This window comes from Thalassophryne amazonica, chromosome 3 (genome assembly GCF_902500255.1).
Source record: "Thalassophryne amazonica chromosome 3, fThaAma1.1, whole genome shotgun sequence".
In the NCBI taxonomy this organism is placed as follows: Eukaryota; Metazoa; Chordata; class Actinopteri; order Batrachoidiformes; family Batrachoididae; genus Thalassophryne; species Thalassophryne amazonica.
Genome location: NC_047105.1, coordinates 50,696,239 through 50,720,274, shown reverse-complemented (window position 1 = coordinate 50,720,274; position 24,036 = coordinate 50,696,239). Strand labels below are relative to the sequence as shown.

General features: G+C 38.7%; 2 protein-coding genes across 4 annotated transcripts in view; one reads left to right on the top strand and one right to left on the bottom strand.

Annotated features, from left to right (window-relative positions):
- Positions 1–24,036, top strand: part of mmel1 (membrane metallo-endopeptidase-like 1) — a 64,560-nt gene that overhangs the window by 38,937 nt on the left and 1,587 nt on the right. For 2 of the 3 annotated variants that reach the window (XM_034166232.1, XM_034166234.1), the window contains exons 23-24: positions 2,677–2,753; positions 6,051–6,332. In XM_034166232.1, the coding sequence (XP_034022123.1) occupies positions 2,677–2,753; positions 6,051–6,150 (177 nt within the window). In that variant the 3' untranslated portion in view covers positions 6,151–6,332. Of the gene's footprint in view, positions 1–2,676; positions 2,754–6,050; positions 6,333–24,036 lie in introns of those variants that run through there. The other variant, XM_034166233.1, reaches the window with a different exon arrangement.
- prxl2b (peroxiredoxin like 2B) lies at positions 9,532–21,631 on the bottom strand. Its single transcript, XM_034166240.1, has 7 exons — positions 21,439–21,631; positions 19,956–20,160; positions 17,145–17,196; positions 16,887–16,950; positions 16,702–16,777; positions 11,223–11,341; positions 9,532–10,006 (listed from the first exon to the last, which is right to left on the bottom strand). The coding sequence occupies exons 1-7, from the start codon at positions 21,499–21,501 to the stop codon at positions 9,980–9,982; spliced, it is 606 nt and encodes a 201-aa protein (XP_034022131.1). The 5' UTR covers positions 21,502–21,631; the 3' UTR covers positions 9,532–9,979.

Sequence of the window (24,036 nt, the reverse complement as noted above, 5' to 3'; positions counted from 1 at the left end):
ACGCTCCCTCAAATCTTGCGACATCTGTGGCATTGTGCTGTGTGATAAAACTGCACCTTTCAGAGTGGCCTTTTATTGTGGACAGTCTAAGGCACACCTGTGCACTAATCATGGTGTCTAATCAGCATCTTGATATGGCACACTTGTGAGGTGGGATGGATTATCTCAGCAAAGGAGAAGTGCTCACTATCACTGGTTTGTGAACAATATTTGAGGGGAAATGGTGATATTGTGTATGTGGAAAAAGTTTTAGATCTTTGAGTTCATCTCATACAAAATGGGAGCAAAAACAAGAGTGTTGCGTTTATATTTTTGTTGAGTGTAATTAATTTGTAATTTACAATAATAAAAAAATTTATAGTATTAATAATTAATTCATTAGTAATTAATTATTGTTAAAAATACTGATAACAACTGATCAATAATAGTAATAATTAATATTGTTTGATTAATCATTGACTGATTAGTAATTAATTAATTACGAATTAAAATAAATAAACACTTGAAATATATCAGTCTGTGCAATGAATGTATACAAGTTTCACTTTTTGAATGGAATTACTGAAATAAATAAACTTTTTCATGATATTCTAATTATATGACCAGCACCTATGTATGTTATGGGCTACATCTAGTTCTGTTGACCTTATATTTGTTTTTCAAATTCTCCCATTTTTTGCATCCAGCCCTATTTCCTTTAGAAATTTCCTTGACAAATAATTGCAGTTTATTAGGACGTCAGGTTATGTGTTACACATATACGTGTGTGTATATATTTTCCAACTTATTCCCATTGATGAAACTTCTCATTTTCTGCCTGAAAGCTTATTAGGAGTCGAGTGTGTTCAGGGCTCCCTGTTTGTTTACAAAATACACACGCGTTACAGATCTTGAAACCCAACAGCAGGGATTGATATTATCCAAAGATTTATGAACATACAAATTAACGTGCTTATCCTTTATCATGATTTTCTCCATTATGAGATATAAAAGTATCTTATCGTAGCATTCGTGTGTATGCACATTATAACGCCTCAGCACACGAGCGAAGTTACAATATTCTTCAGAACGACAATATACGCAACATGCATCCAGCAGCATACACGTTGCTGTCATAGACAACTGCCTGTAAAGTTTTTTGGCAAGTTATAACTTTCTTAACAGCATAATTTGTCATGAAAGCCGCTTCATTTGTGTGGCTCTTTTGGCGCCATGTTTATTACTGTGGAGACACGGGTAAGCTCCTCCTACTAGAGGTGGATGGATCAATCCTAATATCGATAATATCGATACCAATGCTGGTATTGATACTGAATGATCCTCGTGTAAAAAGATCGATAGTCAAGCTTTTTTTCTCTCCCGCATGCACTGACTGTTGCACACGCAGATTCATCAAAGTCTACTCTCTGTAAGAGCAGCGCTGCGCTGTCACACATCACAGAGCAGTGCACCCTTATATTGTGGTTTGTCAGCCCTCTACCTCAGGATATTTTGTTTTAAGTTGTGTTGAGTGATATTTTTTCAACAAAAATGTTGATTGTGATAATAAAGTATTTTGTTGTCACATACAATGTTGGCGAAATTCTATCCTAGGTCTTTTGGATCCTTTGGATCTATGAAGCTTAAATATGAAAAAATATCGGTATAGATATCGGCAATACTGGGCCTGTATTTACTTGGTATCGGATCAATACCAAAATTCCCAGTATCACCCACCTCGACCTCCTACCCCTCCACACGGAGTGTGCATCCAGATTCACTCCAAACGGAGGGGTTTGAAGCCCTTCGCCTACCCCTCCGCCTCGCTCCATGAAGAGAATTGAGACACCCCTCTGTCTCTCATGCCCGCGCAAAAAGGAGGGTAAGGGGTAAGGGGTACCATCCTTGATAATTATCCTCCAACACTGAATGGTGTAGAGCAGGTGGATGAGTGGATAAGGAGCTGGCCTCCCAATCTGTAGATCTGGGTTTGAATCCTCCTCATGGTACCTGTGTCCTTGGACAAGACACTGAATCTACATTGTCTCAATCCACCCAGCTGTAAATGGGTACTAGTCTCAGCTAGGGAAGTGACCTACATTGGACTGGTGTCCTTTCCAGGGGAAGCCCTAGACTGTCATGTACTTGACACTACAGAAATCAGATATGAACACCAAAGGGCCTCAAGGACTGAATGGTGCCACATATTTCCTCCTACTTTTAAGGCTCAAAGACCCGTTATAGGTAAGATTAATCATGAGTCTATGTTGGGAAGTGAACTTCAGTTGTGATTTCACTGCCAATTTGTACCCATTGTACATTCTCAACATTAGCATTTCACTAGTAATTATCTCCTGTATGAGTAGATAAAATACATTTATTTAGGTTCAATATAAAGGGTGAGTCCCATACCCTTTCCCTGGGTGTCAGGAATGTGCAAGGCTTTGGCATTATGCAGTAGGGTGGCCAGTTCCTTTCCTCACTGTCTTATACTTTCCCCAACTCTTAGTCAGATACTCCTTTCACCGCTGGGTGGGCAGTGGTTGGCATCTGATGCCGTCCCAGCTGGTGTTTGAACTAGCGGCCTTCTCCCCAGAAGGTCATTGTTCTAACCACTGAGCCATCACACCCTGAGGTTAAATAGACACTTTTAAAAATTCATATTTTTCTCATTACTGTGGGTGTTTTTTGTTCTAGGTGTGGTGTGGTGCCTATCGCCCCGAGTATGCTAGCCAGTCCATCAAGACTGACTCTCACAGTCCCTTAGAATACAGGTGAACAACTTAAACTATTACAATTGTATATAATCATGGAAGTACTGAGTAAAGTTTTTTGTAGACTATATGTCACATTGGCATATTAGTCTCATCTGTTAAAAAAAGCACCATGAACAGTAAAAACATATGTTGCATTTGTTTTTGAAACATGGTGCTACTGCTTTATGTAACAAAAAGCAAAATGACTTTAATTGGTGCATATTTAAAACATGTCCATGTTTTCTTCAGTAAATGTAAGCAATATTTTAATTGATTATACATTTTGTTTAATAAAATCTTGGAAAGTGAGATGCCTGAGGAGAAAAGCGTAGTGTTCAAATTTTAAAGAACAAGGGTAATGTGCAGAACTGCAGTAACCCCTGAGTTGACTGGCCACTGTATGAAGTTCTGGGAAAGACTAGTGGATACTAGGCTTAGAAAAGAGGTGATAATCTGCAAACAACAATGTGGATTCATGCCCAGAAAGATGTTTGCCCGGCTAATGTTAATGGAGAACCATAGAGGCCAGAAGGAGTTGCACTGTGGATTTCTGAATTTGGAGAAAGCTTATAACAGGGTGCCAAGAGAAGAATTGTGGTATTGTGGGAAGAAGCCTGGAGTTGCAGAGCAGTATGTGAGAGCGGTGCAGGATGTGAACAAGGACAGCATGACAGTGGTGAGATACACAGCAGGAATGACAGATGCATTCAAATTGGGGGTGGGATTAGATCACAGATCAGCTCTGAGCCCTTTCCTGTTTGCAATGGTGATGGACACATTGACTGATGAAATCAGACAGAGTCTCCATGGACTATGATATTTGCAGATGACAGTATGAACAGCAGTGAAAGCAGAGAGAGGGTTGAGACTTATATACAGAGGTGGACATACACTCTGGAGAGAAGGGGAATGAAAGTCAGTTGGAACAAGCTGAGGCCAGTGGAACTGTGAGGCTGTAAGGCGTAGAGGTGAAGAAGGAAGATGACTTTCCAAAGTAATAGTGTGGTGGAAAGGTGAAGAAGAGTAATACGGGCAGGGTGGAGATAGGTGGCAGGAGTGATTTACGACAGAAGGGTATATGTAAGAGTGAAAGAGAAAGTTTACAAGACTGTACAGAGAACAGCTACAGATGACAAAAAAATGTATTAGCCCCTTTTGAAATTTAATGTTTTCTTCAAAATTCCCGAGTGCTAGCAGAGCAAGGAATTTAACACAGCATTTCTAAACATCCTAGGATTTTATTTATTTATTTATTTATTTTGGATGCTTGCATTGTTTTACTTCGCACACAGAAATGAAATTGTTTCACAAAAACCCAAAAATACCAGAGTCAAAACTATTAGCCCCTCTGATGTTAAAGAGTAAATTGTGTATCCTTTTTTCTGGATAACAGCCTGCAGCCATTTGTGGTAGTTTTCAAACCATGTTTCCTGAGGAGTCCCAGCCCATTTTGGAGGAATCTCTCAAGCTCCTCTAGATTTGATGGTCTTCTGGCATGGAACTTGATCTTCAGTTCACCCCACATATTTTCAGTGGGATTCAAGTCAGAGCTTTGCACTGGCCAGTCAGTAACATTCACTTTTGTTGTCTGGAGGTAGTTGCTCACCGACCTATGTTTTGGGCCGATGTTGTGTTAGAAAACAGAGCGACGACCCAAACCCAGTTTTGCTGTTGACTGCTTGAAGTTTTCTTTTGAAATTTAAACATATCGTGTTCTTTGAGGTATACACCTCTCCCTTCTTTCTCCAAATATAAGCAACATCTCTCTGGCCAAAGACCTCTAGTTTCTTCTCATTTGACCAAACCACATACTTCCAGTATGTATAATCTTTCTCCAGGTTGTCCTTGGCATACTTCAAGTGTGGCTTGAAGGTGTCTCTTCTACAGAAGTGGAGTTTTTCTTGGTCTGCAACCTCATGGTCCATTGCTCTTCAGGGCTCTAGTGATTATATTTTTAAGACTACAGTCACCAACCTAGCTAAGCCATTAACGAGTGCGTTGGCAGTTGGTCTGGGGTCTTTAGACACGTCTCACTAGTTTTTTTTTCCCCAGAGTTTTTGAAGTCCTTCACTTCCGACCTTTGCCAGGCTTGTTCTGTACTGTGTCTCTTTCTTAATGAAACTTCTCACACTAGTTCATAACACTTGGAAATGCAGTGATAACTCCTCCTGCTTTGAGAGCATCAAAAATTATATTTCTCAAGTATAAACTGATTTCTTTTGATGCTTTCTCAAATGACAGCTCAAACCCTTACTGAATTTTTATACTGTGTGTACATTGGAAGATAACCCTAGTTTTAACTTTATTTCCCAAGCTTTGAGCATTACAAAGGTAAAAAAAAACATCATTGCAGTGATTTGTGCTATGGCTCAACAAAATGTCAGTTCTTAACGAGGCAAATAATTCTGACTGGTAGTTTTTGGTTTTTGTGAAATAATTTTGTTTCTGTTTGCAAAGGAAAATATTGACAATTCCTTGCTCCGTTAAAAAACACATGGAATATTTTGACAAAAACATTGGGGGGGGGGGGGGGGGGGGGTGTTAATAATTTTGTCCTCATCTGTATGTTGTAGAATGGCACTAACAAAAAGACAGGAGGCAGAGCTGGAGGTGGCAGAGGTGGCAAAGATTTTGCGATTTTCTTTGGGAATGACAAGCTTGGACAGGATTAGGAAGAAACACATCAGAGGGACAGTACAGGTCGGGATGGTTTGGAGACAAAGTCAGAGAGGTGAGATTGAGATGGTGTGGACATGTGCAGAGGAGGGACCCAGGGTATATAGGGAGAAGGATGCTGAGGATGGAGCCACCAGGCACCAGCAGAAGAGGGAGGCCAAAGAGGAGGTTTATGGATGTGCTGAGGGAAGACATGCAGGTGGTTGGTGTGAGAGAGGAAGCTACAGAGGACAGGGTGAGATTGAGACAGGTGATCTGCTGTGGCATCCCCTAACAGGCACAACCAAAAGAAGAGGCGGATTAAGTGTATGTATAGTGCCACCTACTGTACAGGCATATGCAGCAGGACTTAGAGTTATTAGTCTTATCTATAAAATACAATAAAATCAAATACATTCTTCCTCTAATCAGGTAGATCAACAGTGCTATATTTTTATCCCTTTCCATTCTTTGTTCACCCATCTTCCATTCTAAGCTCTCAGCTTCCCATTGTTGACATGTCAGTCTGTATTTTCTGACAATCATTCAATAATGAAATGATTATTTTTTTAAAAAGTGTGATTATTACAATTTCTTTAAAATTCTGGGGATATTTTAAATTTTATTTGTGCTGTTATTTTGCATTTCTATTGTCTTTAGGGTGCTTGGATCACTCCAGAATTTTGAAGCATTCTCAGAGGCTTTCCAGTGTGAAAAAGGAAGTCCCATGAATCCTGAGCTGAAATGTCGTGTCTGGTAGAAAGCTTTACTTTTGATATTTAAATTTTTGTCTGAATTCAAAAGAAGACATTTTGTCCTGCCTATGATGCTAATTTAGGACAGCGTGGTGTTGAAGATTTTTCCATACGCTGTTTGGAAATGATAATCGTGGCTACACTAGAAATTCAAACTATAACGATACGAACATTCTGAAAAATTTAGCATTTTGGAAGTAGTCACATTTCTCTTCTGTGTAATAATAATAATAATAAAAAAATCACAATTTGGTACCTGAATGGAAATTAAGAAGCAGACATTTTGAAGGCTTTACCAGCCTTTGCTGAATTAATTCCTTGAATCTGCTGTGTCATTTTTGTGATTATACATTAATATTTGAGAGATATTTTGTGCCATTTCAGAAGGAACAGTAGTGAAAAAATGGAACTCTGACCCTTGAAAGAAATGACAGCTTGGGGTTTTTGCAGAATTAAAATATACAAAAGATCAGATTAGTCACACTTGGAAAATTTCATCATTCGCTGTTAAATGAAACAAATTACCTAAAGACTTTAAGACTGTTAAATCTTTGCAGCTTTAACCTCAGATTTACATACAGAGAGCTGCAGGTTTCAAACTTTTTACAGTTACACAGCAGATAAATGTTAAAGAGCTTTTTCCTACTTTTGTTGAAACTCACTTTGGTCATTTTTTAATGTTATTTTGTGTCCTATAGAAAATGGTTGGTCAATATTTACTGATGAAACAATAAAGTTGTAGTTAAATTGACATGTTGGAAAAAAACAATGTCTATGTTGTAAAAAGTTGTTTTCCAGCTCATGAGGTGAGCATGATATATGGGAAATCAAGAAAAAGTCTGTCTTTCACAATGAATTCCACAAACTTACGCAGGTTTGACTTTAAGAGGCAGTACGTATGCATAAAGTCTTTAAAGGGGTGATATTTTTCACCGTCAGTTGGGTTATTGGGTCGTTGTTCGCATGTGCTTGAGCCTGCTTTCCACTCCCATCTTGAGCCATGAATAGATGTAGACACGCCTTCAAATAATCAAACCTCTTTGACCCTCGCTCAAGCTGAATTCAAGCCGTGCACATGCGTGTGTATGGGGTGTTGGACCCTGTTCAGAGTGGGGTTGGCAATCTGGCTCGAGCCAGATTCAATCTGGATTGATTTCTAGCTGGATTGTTTGAATCACTTATCCTGACTATCTGATATCCACATTTTCAAAGCTTCTCTTGTGTTCTATTTGTTGACGGGGAGGGGGGAAAAAAAAAAGTTAGTGTTGAATGTTTGCTCGTTACTAGTCACATTCAGGATGCCTTGGTAAACTGAACATGACTGTTAGGCCTCATTACAGGCTGCTGAACTGAATGTGCTTTATCCTCATGTCTTCACATGCTGACAAATGCTGTTTTTCCGTGCACGAGTCAGGATGCACTGACACATATTTAGTGTGTCTGGTTGATGGAAACTATGATGCAGCGTGAAACTGCATTTTGTAGTTTAAAAGAATACTTTTTGAATAAAATATGTAACATGTAATTGTAGATATATGTTATTATATATATATATATATATTATATAGATAGATAGATAGATAGATAGATAGATAGATAGATAGATAGATAGATAGATAGATAGGTGTATGTCTCCACATTTCAGAAAAGAGGACTTATGTGACTGAATTTACCAGCAAGCCCATATACTATGTGTATTATCCAGTTGTCGCCTTATATGAAAATGTTTCACTCAAACCATGGAGAAGAATTTATTGTCTACATGTATATTTCTAAAATAAAAATTGTTGCAAAAAGATGTTAAAGATGTTTTATGAATGTTCCTGCTGCTATGTAATTATCTAGACTGTTATTTTTTGTGACTCAGATCTGTAATTATTGCCATTAAAGTGACTGTTCCAACTAAGTATGTGGTAAAATGTATTTGCTAATTTAATGGATTTATATAAAGCTGAAGAAAAGCATGCAGCATATTTTTTAAAGTGTAAGATTTTTTTTCTCCGACAGGATGCGAAAAAATGTCTCACAGGTTATCTTTGTTTTGACGTTCTATTTAATATTAAATATAGCAGAGTGCTTAATCAAAGTCTGTGTTTCAAAAAACCATGAAAAAGAGGAAGTGGGTCGGAGTGTCTGTATGCATAAACTAAAAACTTGATCCCACTGAAAATGTGACATATTGGGCATAATTTTTGGTGGCAATGTGATATAAAGGAGACAGTGTTTTATTCACACTTTAATGTTTGTCAAACAACAGTCATACTGAACGAGTCATGAATCTAATAATCAGAAATGTCTGTTTCCATAATTGTCATGATGAGGTGAAGACAGAAACCTGATCAACAAGGCCAAGGATTTGAAATCTATCACTACACTTATGAGGTTTTTAGCAAATTTTGTACATGTACAAATTTCAATTGTGGAAAGTGCAGTTCTTAAATCCTTGGGCTTTTACACATTTAATTTTTTTAATATTTTTTTCTTTTAAAGATTCAAGCTTCGTATTTAAGGGAGTGAATACGTGCATTTCACTTTGAGTCTAATATTTGTTTTGAATTTCCATCAAGTATTAGAAATTTATTTTCACATTAAAAATTAAACATTTCTGCAATGAGTATTTGAAATACACAGATTCTTTTTTAATTCCATAAAGGAAAAGCATGAAATCCCAAGGGGGCTACTACCTTTTCAAGGCACTGTATATTTTTTGGCAATATTTCATTAAATATGATTTGCAACCAACTGTTTTGTCTCTGGGGCAGCACGGTGGCTTAGTGGTTAGCACTGTTGCCTCACAGCAAGAAGGTCATGGGTTCAATTCTCGCCTGTGGCCTGTCTGTGTGGAGTTTGCATGTTCTCCTCGTGTTTGCGTGGGTTTCCTTTGGGTGCTCCGGTTTCCTCCCACATCCAAAAACATGCGGGTTAGGTGGATTGGAATCTTTAAATTGTCTGTAGGTGTGCGAGTGGGTGTGACTGTGTTTGTTTGTCTGTTTGTGGCCTTGCGACAGACTGGTGTTCTGTCCTGGGTGTACCCTGCTTCGCGTTCTATGACTGCTGGGATAGGCTCCAACTCCCCGCGACCCTTGACAGGACTAAGCGGTTGAAGATGAGTGAGTGAGTGTTTTGTCCCCCCCCCCAAAAAAATGGTAGAATGTGCAAAACTTTGCAGGATAAGCAATTTATTTGCCTCTTCTTTGACTAATTATAATAATATATATAATAATATGTCAGGAGGATAGCTGCAGTTATTCATTTCTTGTATTGCACTACGCACAAATATGGGTAAAAAATACAGCCCCCCGTGGACATGCGCTGGTGGGAAACAAACAAAAATAAATAAATAAAAATTGGAAAGCTTTAGATACATTTTACAAACAGAGACAAAATGAGTCTTATTCCATTTAAAGTCTCAGGTACACAAATTGGCGAAAACTGTAAAAAACAGGAACTGTCACAGTAAAAGGCAAAACAAGCCATTTTCATTTATTACTGAACAAATTAGTCTTAAATAAGAATGTGTATGTTTTGTGACAAAATGTTAAAAACCATTATCTATTTGGAAAATGTTATTATTCCAGATATGCAAAGAAACGTATTTTATAAGCTGTACAACATATAAATGCATATACAAGTTGATTAAAACAAGTACAGTAATTGACATGTAAATGATGAAAGTTAAATATGGCACTCACCACATAAGAAGGATGTCGCATTGTGACAAATCAGTTATAAGAAATCAAATATACTGGCAATGTATAAATAACTTGCCATTCTTCATGTTTATTTCAACTTTTCAAAGCACAGGTGGCATTCAGGAACTCCAGCACGGAGTCTTCAGAGAGAACAAATGGCATCATTGCACTGCAACAGAATTCATAAAGAGTAATCATAAAGTAATGTGTTTAATGCATGTGTGAACACGGTTCAAATTTTACATTTGCTTCTAAAGTAATCACCCAAATATGCAGTTTGGTGTAGAATTCTAACATAAGAGATCAATCATCCCAGATTTACAATCAAAAACGATTTCAAACATTTGAATAGTGTTAAACGTTCAGCTTTGTTAAACCAATGCAGAATGAATGGATGTACGTAGAGATGGAATATCAGCCACTGTGGTGATCTGTCATCAGAACAACTAAAAATCTACACTCTCCATTTTCAAAGTCGTTTTAGAATTGACTGATATTGATCATATTTAACAAGTATATCTGCAGCCATTTATACAGTGGTCAGGAGACGCCACAACACTCCCAAATTCAGACAGTGCTCACAAATTCATAAAACACAAATACATAAAAAGATCTGTACCAAGTCAATGGCAGGCAGTGATATCAAAAAATGTTGCAAATTGAGAAAATGCTCACAAACACACGAATATATCCTACAGCAAATGAAACAATTTAATGACAGAGTGTCGAGTGTAAATTCACAACACACGCAAAAACACAGACGTGTTTCAAATGTCCACAACACAATGTAAGTTACTAGCAACACAAAAAGAGGCTCATGCCTAGAGGACTTTTAATGACAGACCATTCAATGCATCGCAAATAAATAAGAAAATGAAAATATGGGTTGCAGCAGACTTTACAATGAGCGCCCTCTGATGGCCATTTTTAGCCGATGAAAACATTGCCGAGCTCAATACAAATACGTGTAATTTGGTCACTTTTCAAGGGGGTCAGACTTGTCAATAAAGTCAATTTATGTACAATGGTTCATTTCAGGTCATCTTGGTGTATAAATCTCATCGTTCCAGGCAGTGAGAGCTGTTAGCTGGCTGTTAGAAGCAAGCTAGAGACAAAACAAAACCAATCAATGCAGCCCGAGCCTGTTTTCATTGGGCAGCCAGTCGCGGAAGTATGAATTCTCGCCTTTGGATTGACCACTTTGCCAGAAGTGACGTGGCTCCGCGGCAACCCACAGCTAGCTTAAGAGTAAAATAATTAATAAATTTACTCTGGTTCTTGATGGTGATGATGAAGAAAATGCGTCAATGCTTTACACTGATTTTTTTTTTTAATATCAAGTTATTGGGGGGGGGGGGGGGGGGGGGGGGGGGGGTACATCTTACCACTGGCATCTGTCCTGCTTGTGCTTTGCTTGAGATGCCCAAAGCTTTGGAAATATCATTCAAAGGTATGTAGTCTCCTGGTGAATCCTGGATGAAATGCAGCAAAACCTTTTCACCACCTGTACAGTGGGGAAAAAAGAATAATAAATAATATTCTTGAAGGTTATGAAGTAAGCTCCTTGTCAAGTGTTAAGGCTGTTATGAATTTGCTTTAGTGAACTTATGACTCAGCAACTGCATAAATAAAAGACACAAAAAGATCACAGAATACAAGAGTTGACAAAGTTGTGCAAAAAGTGCAGAGCAGAAATCCTTTCTGGTTTAAATTAAAAGCAGTCTGCTTAATAACTTTTCAAGATTGCTGAGCTGCCTAAATCTCCTCAGAGTGGGTACATAAATGCTCAAAGACGGGGGACTGCTGGGTGACAAGTGCTTTCACAATACAGGCATTTGGAGGAGTACAGAGTTTTTGTTATTTTGAAAACAAATAAATATGAGCTTGAGTGCAGCATTAATTAGAGGATAATTAGATCTTGTGTACTGATATCAGAATCAGAATCGACATATACAAAGAATTTGATCTGGTGTTACTGGTGTGTAAAAAAACAATAAAAAAGAAAAGCAGAAAAAAAAATACTTTTGTAAGAGTAAAAAAAAAAAATCTCGCTCTCTCTCTACATACATACATACAAGTCCCCATTTGTAAGGAACCAAAAGTGGACACGTTTTTAGGTTATAGTTATAATTATGAATGACAGATCAACAGCTTCATGCCAATGAAACACATTCCACAGGGTTTGGGTTTGATTTGGAGACTCCTGCTGGGGATGCAGTACTGTTAATAATAACAGACGTTTTCATACCTAGACACAGTACTGTGTAGGTAACATACAGTGATTTGTAAATCCATCTGTATCATTAGGAACAGCAGTGGTGCACCTGTTTCACAAAGAGTGCTGCTGGTTCAAAGCCACAGGTGGTCAGCAGTCGTGGAAATGATAAAAACAGAATGCAAAAGAGTCACAAAATGTGTCTGGAGGTTCTTTTGGTTTTGTTTTCTTTTATACTGTTCTTTTTGCAGCTTATGTTGATTTTTGCAAACGCGTTGTATTCTGTTATCCACTCAGCTCTCTGGAGCATCATGAGAATTTGTGGGCTATCCAAAAATTTGCTGGACATCACATCCAGCCTAAATCGAGGAACTATGAGTGCACGGTAAAGTGGACTGACTCCTACACTGTTCAATGCTGGCATCATCTAGTGGTTGTAGGCTTGAAGACCTGTGGCTTTGTCAGCAAGGAAATCTTTACTCACCTTGACTTCACAGATGATGCTGTGACCACTGTGAAATCAGTGGATCCTCTGATCGCCGTATTTGAGAAGCTGAGTGAAGAAGTAGAGTGTCTAGGTTTGTGACGGTCCTGGATCCAGACTAAGATCCAGACTTTCAATTACTTCCTGGACTCAGCTATCAGATGTATGTGGGTAAAGTGTTGAACTTGCAGAGGGACTCAGTTTCCTCAGCAGTGACATCCATATCTCAGTCCGAGGCCTTTGGGAGGAAGAGACACCTCAGAAGAGCCGACAGAGTTATCAGGTCTCTGGACAGAAGTGTGTGATGATTCCTTTGGCTTTGGTTTAGAACAAAGGTCCAAGTTTTTAAGGTTGTGGTGCTACGCATCTTACAATGTGGTTGTGAGAACCCTAACCTAAGGCAACGACTGGATGTCTTTGGTGCTACGTCTCCATGGACGATCCTTGGTACAGCAGGAATAACTTTGCATCATAGGAGTAGCTGCTTAGGGAGACCAAGTTCACGTGTACCATGAGGGAATGCCGTCTACAACATTTTGGCCATCTGGTGTGTTTCTCTGGACACGTCACAGCATGTAGGTGCCTGAACGTTGAGGAGTACCACCTGGTTCTGGCAGAGATGGTTATTTTTAAGAAGTGGGTGATGGACTGGCTGTCTGCCTGGGTGGTTGCCATCCAGGATGCAAGGCAATTCTGTAGTTTGGTGCATGCAGCAACATGCAGCAGTGGCACATGCTTCCAGTCCAAACCTTTTTTTTTGGAGCATGTTATAATTGCAAATTAACACATGCCTGAAGTAGCTAGTTGTCCAATTACTTCTGGTCCCTTAGAAATGGGAGCCCACACAAAACAGTGATGTAACTTCTCTGTCAGTAACCTGATGCAGATCTGACAACCCAAGCAAATGATTTGGAAAACTTTCTTTGGACAAAAAAAAGCCATAATATGATGTGATACAATACTGCCCTCTACAGGACGACCTACAAACGTGCAATTTTAGACATTTTTATTTGATTTTATTTAACTATATTCAAACATCACTTTTATGAAGGTTATGCTGCACGCTCGACTGCAAGATAGCTTTCACAGTCGGATTTTTCAGTGTGGACATTTTATGGAGTCAGAATAAGAAAACTCCAGGTGTAAATGATGCATGCATGAAAAAACAGATCAGCAGGGCTGTCACAGTGGTCGCTTAAACAGAATACAACAATCAGTGTTACTGATGTTCTATTCAGCTCAGTTCTGTTCTCAGCAGAGTGCATGAATCAGCCAACACACAGCAGGACCTTCAAACATATTAACTCCAACCCATACGGCAACCTGTTGACCTCTGCACCTCAACTACCCACAGCCACTTAGTTCATCTCCACTCATCTCGCACCATTACCTACAACTGCATGTTTATAGACATTAAAACTCCATATGTGTATGATTTGATGCTGCATTCATTGAAACTGGGAACTTTGATTTCCTGCCTACACATGGAGCTTCATGAAGCTATGATAAAACATTAGATTCCCCACTGACTCACTTTGGCAAGCTACATTAAAGCATTGTTGATGTAACTAACATGATTTTTGATTACATTTTTTCTCATCTCTGTCCAAGAGCTATCCAGCATCCACTTTCATATGAAATGCTCCCAGACTTTATCCTGAAATCTTCCCAACAAGATTCTTCATTGCCTGTGCTGAGGAACCGTGTGCCTCACTTTCTGCTTTTACTTATGAATTTTTTTTGTTTTTAGTAATTTCAGTTGAATTCTCAGCATCATGATGCTGACGCTGGCCAACTTTGCCCTTTGAGGTTTGGAAAATCCCCGCCCCATCACTTATGACAACACCACAAAAGACTGTTCCACAGCCTTCTGTGTTTTAACCCCTCTGGCTCAAAATCCTAAATTGTTACCAGACACGGTGATGTTTGATCATATTGGCAAAATGAGACTGTAAATCCTTTCTTTAAATTCTAAGGAACAAAAATTACAGTGGTGCTAAAGAAAATTGTTTTCATGACTTAAAAAACAAAACAAAACAAAAAAAACCAAAACAAAACATAAAGGAATTACATATTTAATGTTTTCATCTTGTTATGCATTTCCCATGATTTAAATGTTTGGTGTTTTATTGTCTTTTAATGTTTTTTGTGTTGTGCTTTGCCAAAAAAAAAAAAAAAAAAAAACTCACTAATTCATATATCTATCTCATGTACAACTTCAATCTATTTGTCTGTTTCTACTTTGCACACATTTATTATTGCACATTTTATTCACACATTTTTACTATAAATTATTTAGTGTATATTTATACCAGTAGCTCATCTAACTATAGTTAGCTTACTTTCGTGATTTACATTTTTATTTTACATGGTGTAGATTTTTAATGGTTCTTCAGTTTATGGGTTCTTTAATAGATATCAACAGATAGTGTCTAAGTTTTGGGTTTCCATTAGAAAGCATGCAGAGTATGGATTTTGTCTTCCTATAGTAAGCTAGCAGAGTGAACTTTAGATAGATACCTAAAACCTATTACATCATAGCTTCTGTTTCTATAATAAAATAACCATATTTATAGCTTAGCCTACTAGCTATAATTTAATTTTACAACAAGTCTACAGACTAGGTATACGTATGCTACAATCTTCTCCTGTATGAATATTTAGGTTTTATAAGCTAACTCCTATAAAATTATGTAGTAACTACACTTCGTGTATATTTTGTTTATTACCCTGATTGTAATAAACTTATATACATGCTGTCCATTTTCTTGAGCTGCTTAGATGGGTAGGGAGAGTTCCCATGGGATAAAAAAGCTTTTCAACCTACCACTCAAGACTAGGCACCTAAGTGCCTGGTCTTGAGTGGTAGGTTGGCACTCTACTCTATTCTTTTTTTTACATATTTAGATATACTTTAGTATACACTAGTAGAGTTCTACCTTAGAATTGGAATGTATTATGGAAGACATACCTTGCTGAATTTTCATGCGCATGCAGAGAGAGTACAGTTCAAACCAGAGTCAAATTCCTTGTATTCTTGTAGATACTTGGTGAATAAAGGCTATTCTGATTCTGATGTGTGTTTGCCAGTGACATCTAAATAAATAATAATTTATGCATTATTTCTTGAGATGTTCTTGAAAATGAAAATATCAATATGCAATATGGATTATAAATAGCCAAACAAATCATTTTTTGGATCAGACACTGGATCTAGATCAAGACCAAAATTTTATAGGTTCTTTTTGGTCCCATGTCCCACTGTTTTTATATAAATCAGTCCACAGGTATTTGAATAATCCTGATAAAAAATAAATGCACAAGTGTAACTTGGCATACACAATTATCAATCAATCAATTTTATTTATATAGCGCAAAATCACAACAAACAGTTGCCCCAAGGCGCTTTATATTGTAAGGCAAGGCCATACAATAATTACGTAAAAACCCCAACGGTCAAAACGACCCCCTGTGAGCAAGCACTTGGCGACAGTGGGAAGGAAAAACTCCCTTTTAACAGGAAGAAACCTCCGGCAGAACCAGGCTCAGGGAGGAGCAGTCTTCTGCTGGGACTGGTTGGGGCTGAGGGAGAGAACCAGGAAAAAGACATGCTGTGGAGGGGAGCAGAGATCAATCACTAATGATTAAATGCAGAGTGGTGCATACAGAGCAAAAAGAGAAAGAAACACTCAGTGCATCATGGGAACCCCCCAGCAGTCTAAGTCTATAGCAGCATAACTAAGGGATGGTTCAGGGTCACCTGATCCAGCCCTAACTATAAGCTTTAGCAAAAAGAAAAGTTTTAAGCCTAATCTTAAAAGTAGAGAGGGTGTCTGTCTCCCTGATCTGAACTGGGAGCTGGTTCCACAGGAGAGGAGCCTGAAAGCTGAAGGCTCTGCCTCCCATTCTACTCTTACAAACCCTAGGAACTACAAGTAAGCCTGCAGTCTGAGAGCGAGCGCTCTATTGGGGTGATATGGTACTATGAGGTCCCTAAGATAAGATGGGACCTGATTATTCAAAACCTTATAAGTAAGAAGAAGAAGTTTAAATTCTTCTTATGAAAGAGGATTTGTTTATTTGATTATTGTTTCTTGAACATTTAATATTGAGGGTTTTTCCCCTCTTTCTGGTACACTGGCCATTAAATCTGCATTTATTGTACCTTTGGCGACAATGAGCATGCCTCCACTCTGAAGCAAATCTCCTGAAAAATTCCCCTGGATTCCGACAGCTTTGGCCTGGAAACAGAAGCAGTAAGAAATCAATCCTTTAATTTATCTTTGTTGCGCCAACTTGACAGGAAGTGCAGTGTACACACTAAAAAGTTCAAAACATGAAGACACCTACCTTTGCAATTGCATCTCGCACTTTGCTCCCCAGCACAGCAGGAACCACACTTAAAGCAGTGTACCTGAGAAAACATCACAAAGGCAGTAATCTTTTACAAAGAGGACTCAAACCTAAGCTAAATTAAAGAACATAATTAAAGCTTAAAAATAATCAAGTTTGACAAAAAAAAAAAAAAACACAAACAATTCATAATCAAAGCAAATAAGCATTCACACAAAATAAACATTTACATTCAAACAGTATGACTACACTCACCTTTTGAAGTCCAAATCATTGTAGGTTTTCTTTTTTTCATCAATAAAAAGTGCTAAAGGGGGAAAATCAAATACAAAAACAAACAAACATTAACACTGGGAACAGTGGTCACTTTTATGATTCAATACAGATGTATCTGGTCAGAGTGACATAGCCACTCTTTTCTCAGAAGCCTATAACTTCTTCTGGGTTGTCTGGTGTCTTTCCTCACTCGTCTCCTTGCACGGTCACTTAGTTTTTGAGAACTGTATGCTCCACACAGATTTACCATAGAATGCCATACTGTTTGTATTTCTACATAACTGATGTAAATAAAGTCCAAGACATAATCAGTGTCTTTGGAATATTCATGTATCCATCCCCTGACGTGTCTGAAGAAGACTGGATGTAAAAGTGATGGTTTATATGTGTTATAATAAATGGTGCACCTATTTATTCACACCATCATTTTGGGTTTTAGATTTTAATTCATGATAGAATAGAATAAACTTTATTGTCTGTCCCACAAAGGTCACAGAAATTCTTCTTTAACTACTGGCTCATAAAACACATAAAATACTCACAAAACTTCACTGAAAAAAAGTGATTAACAACATAACTGGCAGCACAAGCGTCTATCTGGTCTTATTAAGGGCTACTACAGCGGACGGGATGAAAGATTTCTTATAAATATTTTTGCAGGCCAGAGGAACCCTGTACCCCCTGCCTGATGGCAGTAACTGGAAGGAGTAGTGGAGGAGGTGTGAGGGGTCCTCAGTGATCAGGGTGGCTTTCCTGATCACTGAGTGACTGTATAATTCAGACAGAGGGATTTGGGGTGAGCCAGTTATTTTGCTTGCATAACTGAGTGCGGAGAAGCTTATTTATTTGTTTGATAGTGAGGAAATTGTACCAGGATGAGATATTGAAAGCAAGGAGTGATTCAATGCGGGATTTATAAACCAGAGTTAAACTGTCTTTGCTGATGTGGAAAGTCCTCAGTTTCCTCAGAAGGTGGACACTCTGTTGTGCTTTTTTATAGACAGTGTCACTGTGTGTTAAGAAGGACAGGCCGGTGTCGATCTCTGTTCCGAGGTGCTTGAATGACTGAACCTGCTCCACCATCTGACCCTGGATGCTGAGTGGCTGGAACAGTGAAGATGGTTGAATACAATGATTTACAAATCCTCTTCAACCTATATTCAATTGAATACACCACAAAGGCACGATATTTAATGTTCAAACTGATAAACTTTATTTTTTTGTGCAAATATTTGCTCATTTTGAAATGGATGCCTGCAACACGTTTCAAAAAAGCTGGGACAGTGGTATGTTTGCCACTGTGTTATATCACCTTTCCTTCTAACACTCAATAAGCGTTTGGAAACTGAGACACTAATTGTGAGTTTCATGAATGGGTATAAAAGGAGCATCCCTAAAAGGCTCACCCGCTCACAAGCAAAGACGGGGCGAGAATCAGCACTTGTGAACAACTGCGCGAAATAATAGTCCAACAGTTTAAGAACAATGTTTCACAACGTAAGGAATTTAGGGATTCCATCATCTACAGTCCATAATATAATCAGAAGATTCAGAGAATCTGGAGAACTTTCTACACATAAGCGACAAGGCCGAAAACCAACATTGAATGCCCGTAACCTTCAATCCCTCAGGTGGCACTACATTAAAAACTGACATAAAGAATCTTACCGCATGGGCTCAGGAACACTTCAGAAAACCACTGTCAGTTAAAACAGTTCGTCACTACTTGCAAGTGCAAGTTAAAACTCTACCATGCAAAGCGAATGCCATACATTAACAACATCCAGAAACGCCGCCGCCTTCTCTGGGCCCGAGCTCATTTGAAATGGACAGACGCAAAGTGGAAAAGTGTGCTGTGGTCTGATGAGTCCACATTTCAAATTGTTTTTGGAAATCATGGACGTTGTGCCCTCTGGACAAAAGAGGAAAAAGACCATCCAGATTGATACCAGCGCAAAGTTCAAAAGCCAGCATCTGTGATGGTATAGGGGTGTGTTAGTGCCCATGGCATGGGCAACTTACACATCTGTTATGGCACCATCAATGCTGAAAGGTACATCCAGGTTTTGGAGCAACACATGCTGCCATCCAAGCAACTTCTTTTTCAGGGACGTCCCTGCTTATTTCAGCAAGACAATGCCAAGCCACATTCTGCACGTGTTACAACAGTGTGGCTTCGTAGTAAAAGAGTTTGGGTACTAGACTGGCCTGCCTGCAGTCCAGACCTGTCGCCCATTGAAAATGTGTGGCGCATTATGAAGCACAAAATACGACAACGGAGACCCCGGACTGTTGAACAACTGAAGTCGTACATCAAGCAAGAATGGGAAAGAATTCCACCTACAAAGCTTCAACAATTAGTGTCCTCTGTTCTCAAATGCTTATTGAGTGTTGTTAGAAGGAAAGGTGATGTAACACAGTGGTAAACATACCACTGTCCCAGCTTTTTTGAAACGTGTTGCAGGCATCCATTTCAAAATGAGCAAATATTTGCACAAAAACAATAAAGTTTATCAGTTTGAACATTAAATATCTTGTCTTTGTGGTGTATTCAATTGAATATAGGTTGAAGAGGATTTGCAAATCATTGTATTCTGTTTTTATTTACATTTTACACAACGTCCCAACTTCATTGGAATTGGTGTTGTATCTATCTATAAAAGAATTTTTGTTGTGGTTTTTGATGTCCTAAAAAATTTCAAACATCTCAAGTGATTCACAAACTTTCAAGCAGCACTGTATATGAAAATACAAAAGCCCCTTGACCATGGTAAATAAATTCATGCTTACATCCTTTAAAGAACCCTCCTTCTATGAACTCCTTCAGTCCCATCTCCTCGGGTCCAATGCCCACCAGAGCTACTCCAGCGGCTCTGAGGTCCGGCTCCAGTTTGCTGACCTCTGTTGCCATCCACCGACACACCTGACAGCCAAACCTGCGCAAGAAGAACAAGACTACAACCTGGTTGTTCCACAGAGACTGGAGCTCTACCATCTGCAACACAAAGAAGGAAAGTTATGAAGCAATAAATCATTTCTTGCAAGGAAATTTGGGTTACTCAATTAATCCACTATTTTTTCACATTTCCCCACTTTATATCATTACCCTTCCTGCAAAGCACAAAGAGGCTATTATAATGGCCGTGTCCACTTGTCTGTTGATCTGATCATGGTGATGTCTTCAAAATGCCAAGAGAAATTTCAATCAAACTTGGTGGATAAACTCAGTGAACTGTCCTCGTACAATATAGTGCAGTAGAAAACAGGATATTTACAGAGGAATCCTTCAAATGGTGATGCAAGCACCAAATTTCAGCACAAATACTCCTTCCATAGGTGTCAAACTGATTCCAGAAAGGGCCAAGAGGGTGCAGGTTTTCTTTGTAACCACCCACTGCACCAGGTGATTTCACTGATTAACATCACTTTGAGCAAATGGAATCAGTTAATCAATCATTACTCTTTTGAAAAAAAAAAATGTACTGGTCCCTTGAATTTTCAATAGGTGTTCAGGTAGGGGTTGTTTGTAGAATTACACATGGGTCAAAATTTTAAAATGCTTCACATTATTTGTCTGAACACAAAGATTCCAAAAAGGTATACTTTGGACTATCTATGACTGAATGTTATGGAGTTACGGAGTAAAAACAGCAAGAATGGTGACAAAGGTCAATTTCAGTTTGTACAGGGGGCAAAAGTCAAAGTTCTCCAATTTGGGTAAAAAGTGATACAAATTATTGGTTAACAGGGTTTTAAAAAGGAATAGTTTGCACCATGTGACATGCTTTGTTTTCATGTTCCGGGGTAACATTTCATAGAATCCACTGGACATCGACCTTGTTTGACCTTAACTTTGCAGACCAAGCATTCAACACAGTCAAAACTATTCCATTTATTCATCCTATTAGTTCAACCAATAATTTGCACCACTTTTTTTTTTTTTTTTAACCAAAATTGGTGCAACTTTAGCTTTTAGAAATCTATTATTTCCCTTCCGACATTGTGCAGATAAAGGGATTTATCCTATACCATGTTGTGTAATGATGGCTTAATTCATAACAATGTTTGAATATGACTGAGGTTGTTAAAAAAGTTGACTTGTTGCCTCTTCTTACGTATACCACATTTACTACAGTCCGTGAACGCAGCACGTGTCTTGAAGAGTGCTAACCTAATCCCTAAAGTTTACAATATGTAAATGCAGACGTCTAAACACAATTTTAAAACACGGTTTTATGTCAAAAACATGTTGGAGTGTCAGACTCAGACTTACATCTCCAGTATCAGCACTCTTCACCAAATTCTTTCCAACTTCAACAAGGTCAACGCTCGCCATTTATCAACACCACAAACACAGCGGTTGTTAAAAGAAATATAAAAGAATCATGTACAAAGTGCCGCAAGAACAGAGATTTACAAAAACACCTGCATAACTGTTACAAAACAAACTCATCCGGATACGCCCACTGTTCTCTGAAATCCAATCAAATTCTGCTCAATCAAATTGTCCAATCACAGCATCCGCTGGAGGTTTTGTCTATAGGCAGTCACAAGAGCAACTGTGATTCAGTTTTAAACTTTTTTGTCTCTCTCATTTTTTAAAGCTATATTTGGTGTGAAATTGGCCCACAAATTGTGAATTCACTCTGACAAATAGTGAGAGTGAATCACTTTATTAATTTAGGCTGTAAAGTTGCATAAGATGCTAGTTCAAAGGTGGCTCATTTTATTGTGGAGTGTTTGTTCTTTTCTGTCTTTGACATGTTTTTAATGCTGCTAGTTTTATTTTACCTCTGCAGACAGCTTTTTTTTTTTTTCCAAAAAAGCAGAGACTTGCGTAGATTCTTGAGGCCATTGTGCTTCTATTATAGGAGGGAATTGATTGGTTATGTTTAAGAATGGACAGAACATGTGACTGGGGATGATAATAAAACTTTTCTTCTGTATTGCAGATTTGTGACCACCAACTCAAAACAATGTTTCGCTATGTTTCAAAACCTTTGCAACACCAGTGTCACCGACCAAACGGTCGCCCCAAAAAAATCGGTCTGCCCTGCCTTCACTTTTCATGCGCCATTAGCCGCGGTTCACAGATGATCACCGTGTTTCTGCTTAAAGCTGCACTCCAGTCATCATCTTTCTCAGCGACAAATATCTGAAGGTTTTGTACAACAATCATTTCCACATAAATTCAGCATTATTTCATCATAAAAGACTGAGGAAGCGATCAGAGCGCTGTGGCTAAACGAGCTGCTAGCTGATGTGTTCACTGCGCATCGGTCATTTTAAAGCGTCAGAGAGCATCACCTTGTTTCTGCCTAAACGGGCCTCATTTCTGCTTAAAACTGACTTGAGAATGATTTAAGAGGTTTTACAATGTCATCTGATGGTTAATAATCCCATTAATCCATTTGATCACTTTGGGTGAAGAGACTCTGTCTCAGATGAGCTGCTGAGCTCTGAAATGACGCATGTGCAGTGGAAGCAGCGCAAACCAATTTTAGGGGCGGACCGTGACGCCGGCATTTCAGAACATTGTATCTGAAGGAATACAGACTGAATACTGGCACCTGCTGGATGCTTCACAAATGTGCATCCATGTTAAATTAGGAATTAGATGCTACAGTCAGCGCACTGTCTGTATGTGCACGAGCATGTATGTTGCTTGTAAGCTTCTGAACAGCTGACGTATGCTGGTGTAAAGGTGGTTGATATTTGAAGTATATGCTAGTTATACAACATAAGCACTACAGAATCAAAGAGATGCCTACAGAGAAGGCAGGAAACCATCAATCCCCATCAATCAATCAATCAATCAATTTTTTTATATAGCGCCAAATCACAACAAACAGTTGCCCCAAGGCGCTTTATATTGTAAGGCAAGGCCATACAATAATTATGTAAAACCCCAACGGTCAAAACGACCCCCTGTGAGCAAGCACTTGGCTACAGTGGGAAGGAAAAACTCCCTTTTAACAGGAAGAAACCTCCAGCAGAACCAGGCTCAGGGAGGGGCAGTCTTCTGCTGGGACTGGTTGGGGCTGAGGGAGAGAACCAAGAAAAAGACATGCTGTGGAGGGGAGCAGAGATCAATCACTAATGATTAAATGCAGAGTGGTGCATACAGAGCAAAAAGAGAAAGAAACAGTGCATCATGGGAACCCCCCAGCAGTCTACGTCTATAGCAGCATAACTAAGGGATGGTTCAGGGTCACCTGATCCAGCCCTAACTATAAGCTTTAGCAAAAAGGAAAGTTTTAAGCCTAATCTTAAAAGTAGAGAGGGTGTCTGTCTCCCTGATCTGAATTGGGAGCTGGTTCCACAGGAGAGGAGCCTGAAAGCTGAAGGCTCTGCCTCCCATTCTACTCTTACAAACCCTAGGAACTACAAGTAAGCCTGCAGTCTGAGAGCGAAGCGCTCTATTGGGGTGATATGGTACTACGAGGTCCCTAAGATAAGACGGGACCTGATTATTCAAAACCTTATAAGTAAGAAGAAGAATTTTAAATTCTATTCTAGAATTAACAGGAAGCCAATGAAGAGAGGCCAATATGGGTGAGATATGCTCTCTCCTTCTAGTCCCCGTCAGTACTCTAGCTGCAGCATTTTGAATTAACTGAAGGCTTTTTAGGGAACTTTTAGGACAACCTGATAATAATGAATTACAATAGTCCAGCCTAGAGGAAATAAATGCATGAATTAGTTTTTCAGCATCACTCTGAGACAAGACCTTTCTGATTTTAGAGATATTGCGTAAATGCAAAAAAGCAGTCCTACATATTTGTTTAATATGCGCTTTGAATGACATATCCTGATCAAAAATGACTCCAAGATTTCTCACAGTATTACTAGAGGTCAGGGTAATGCCATC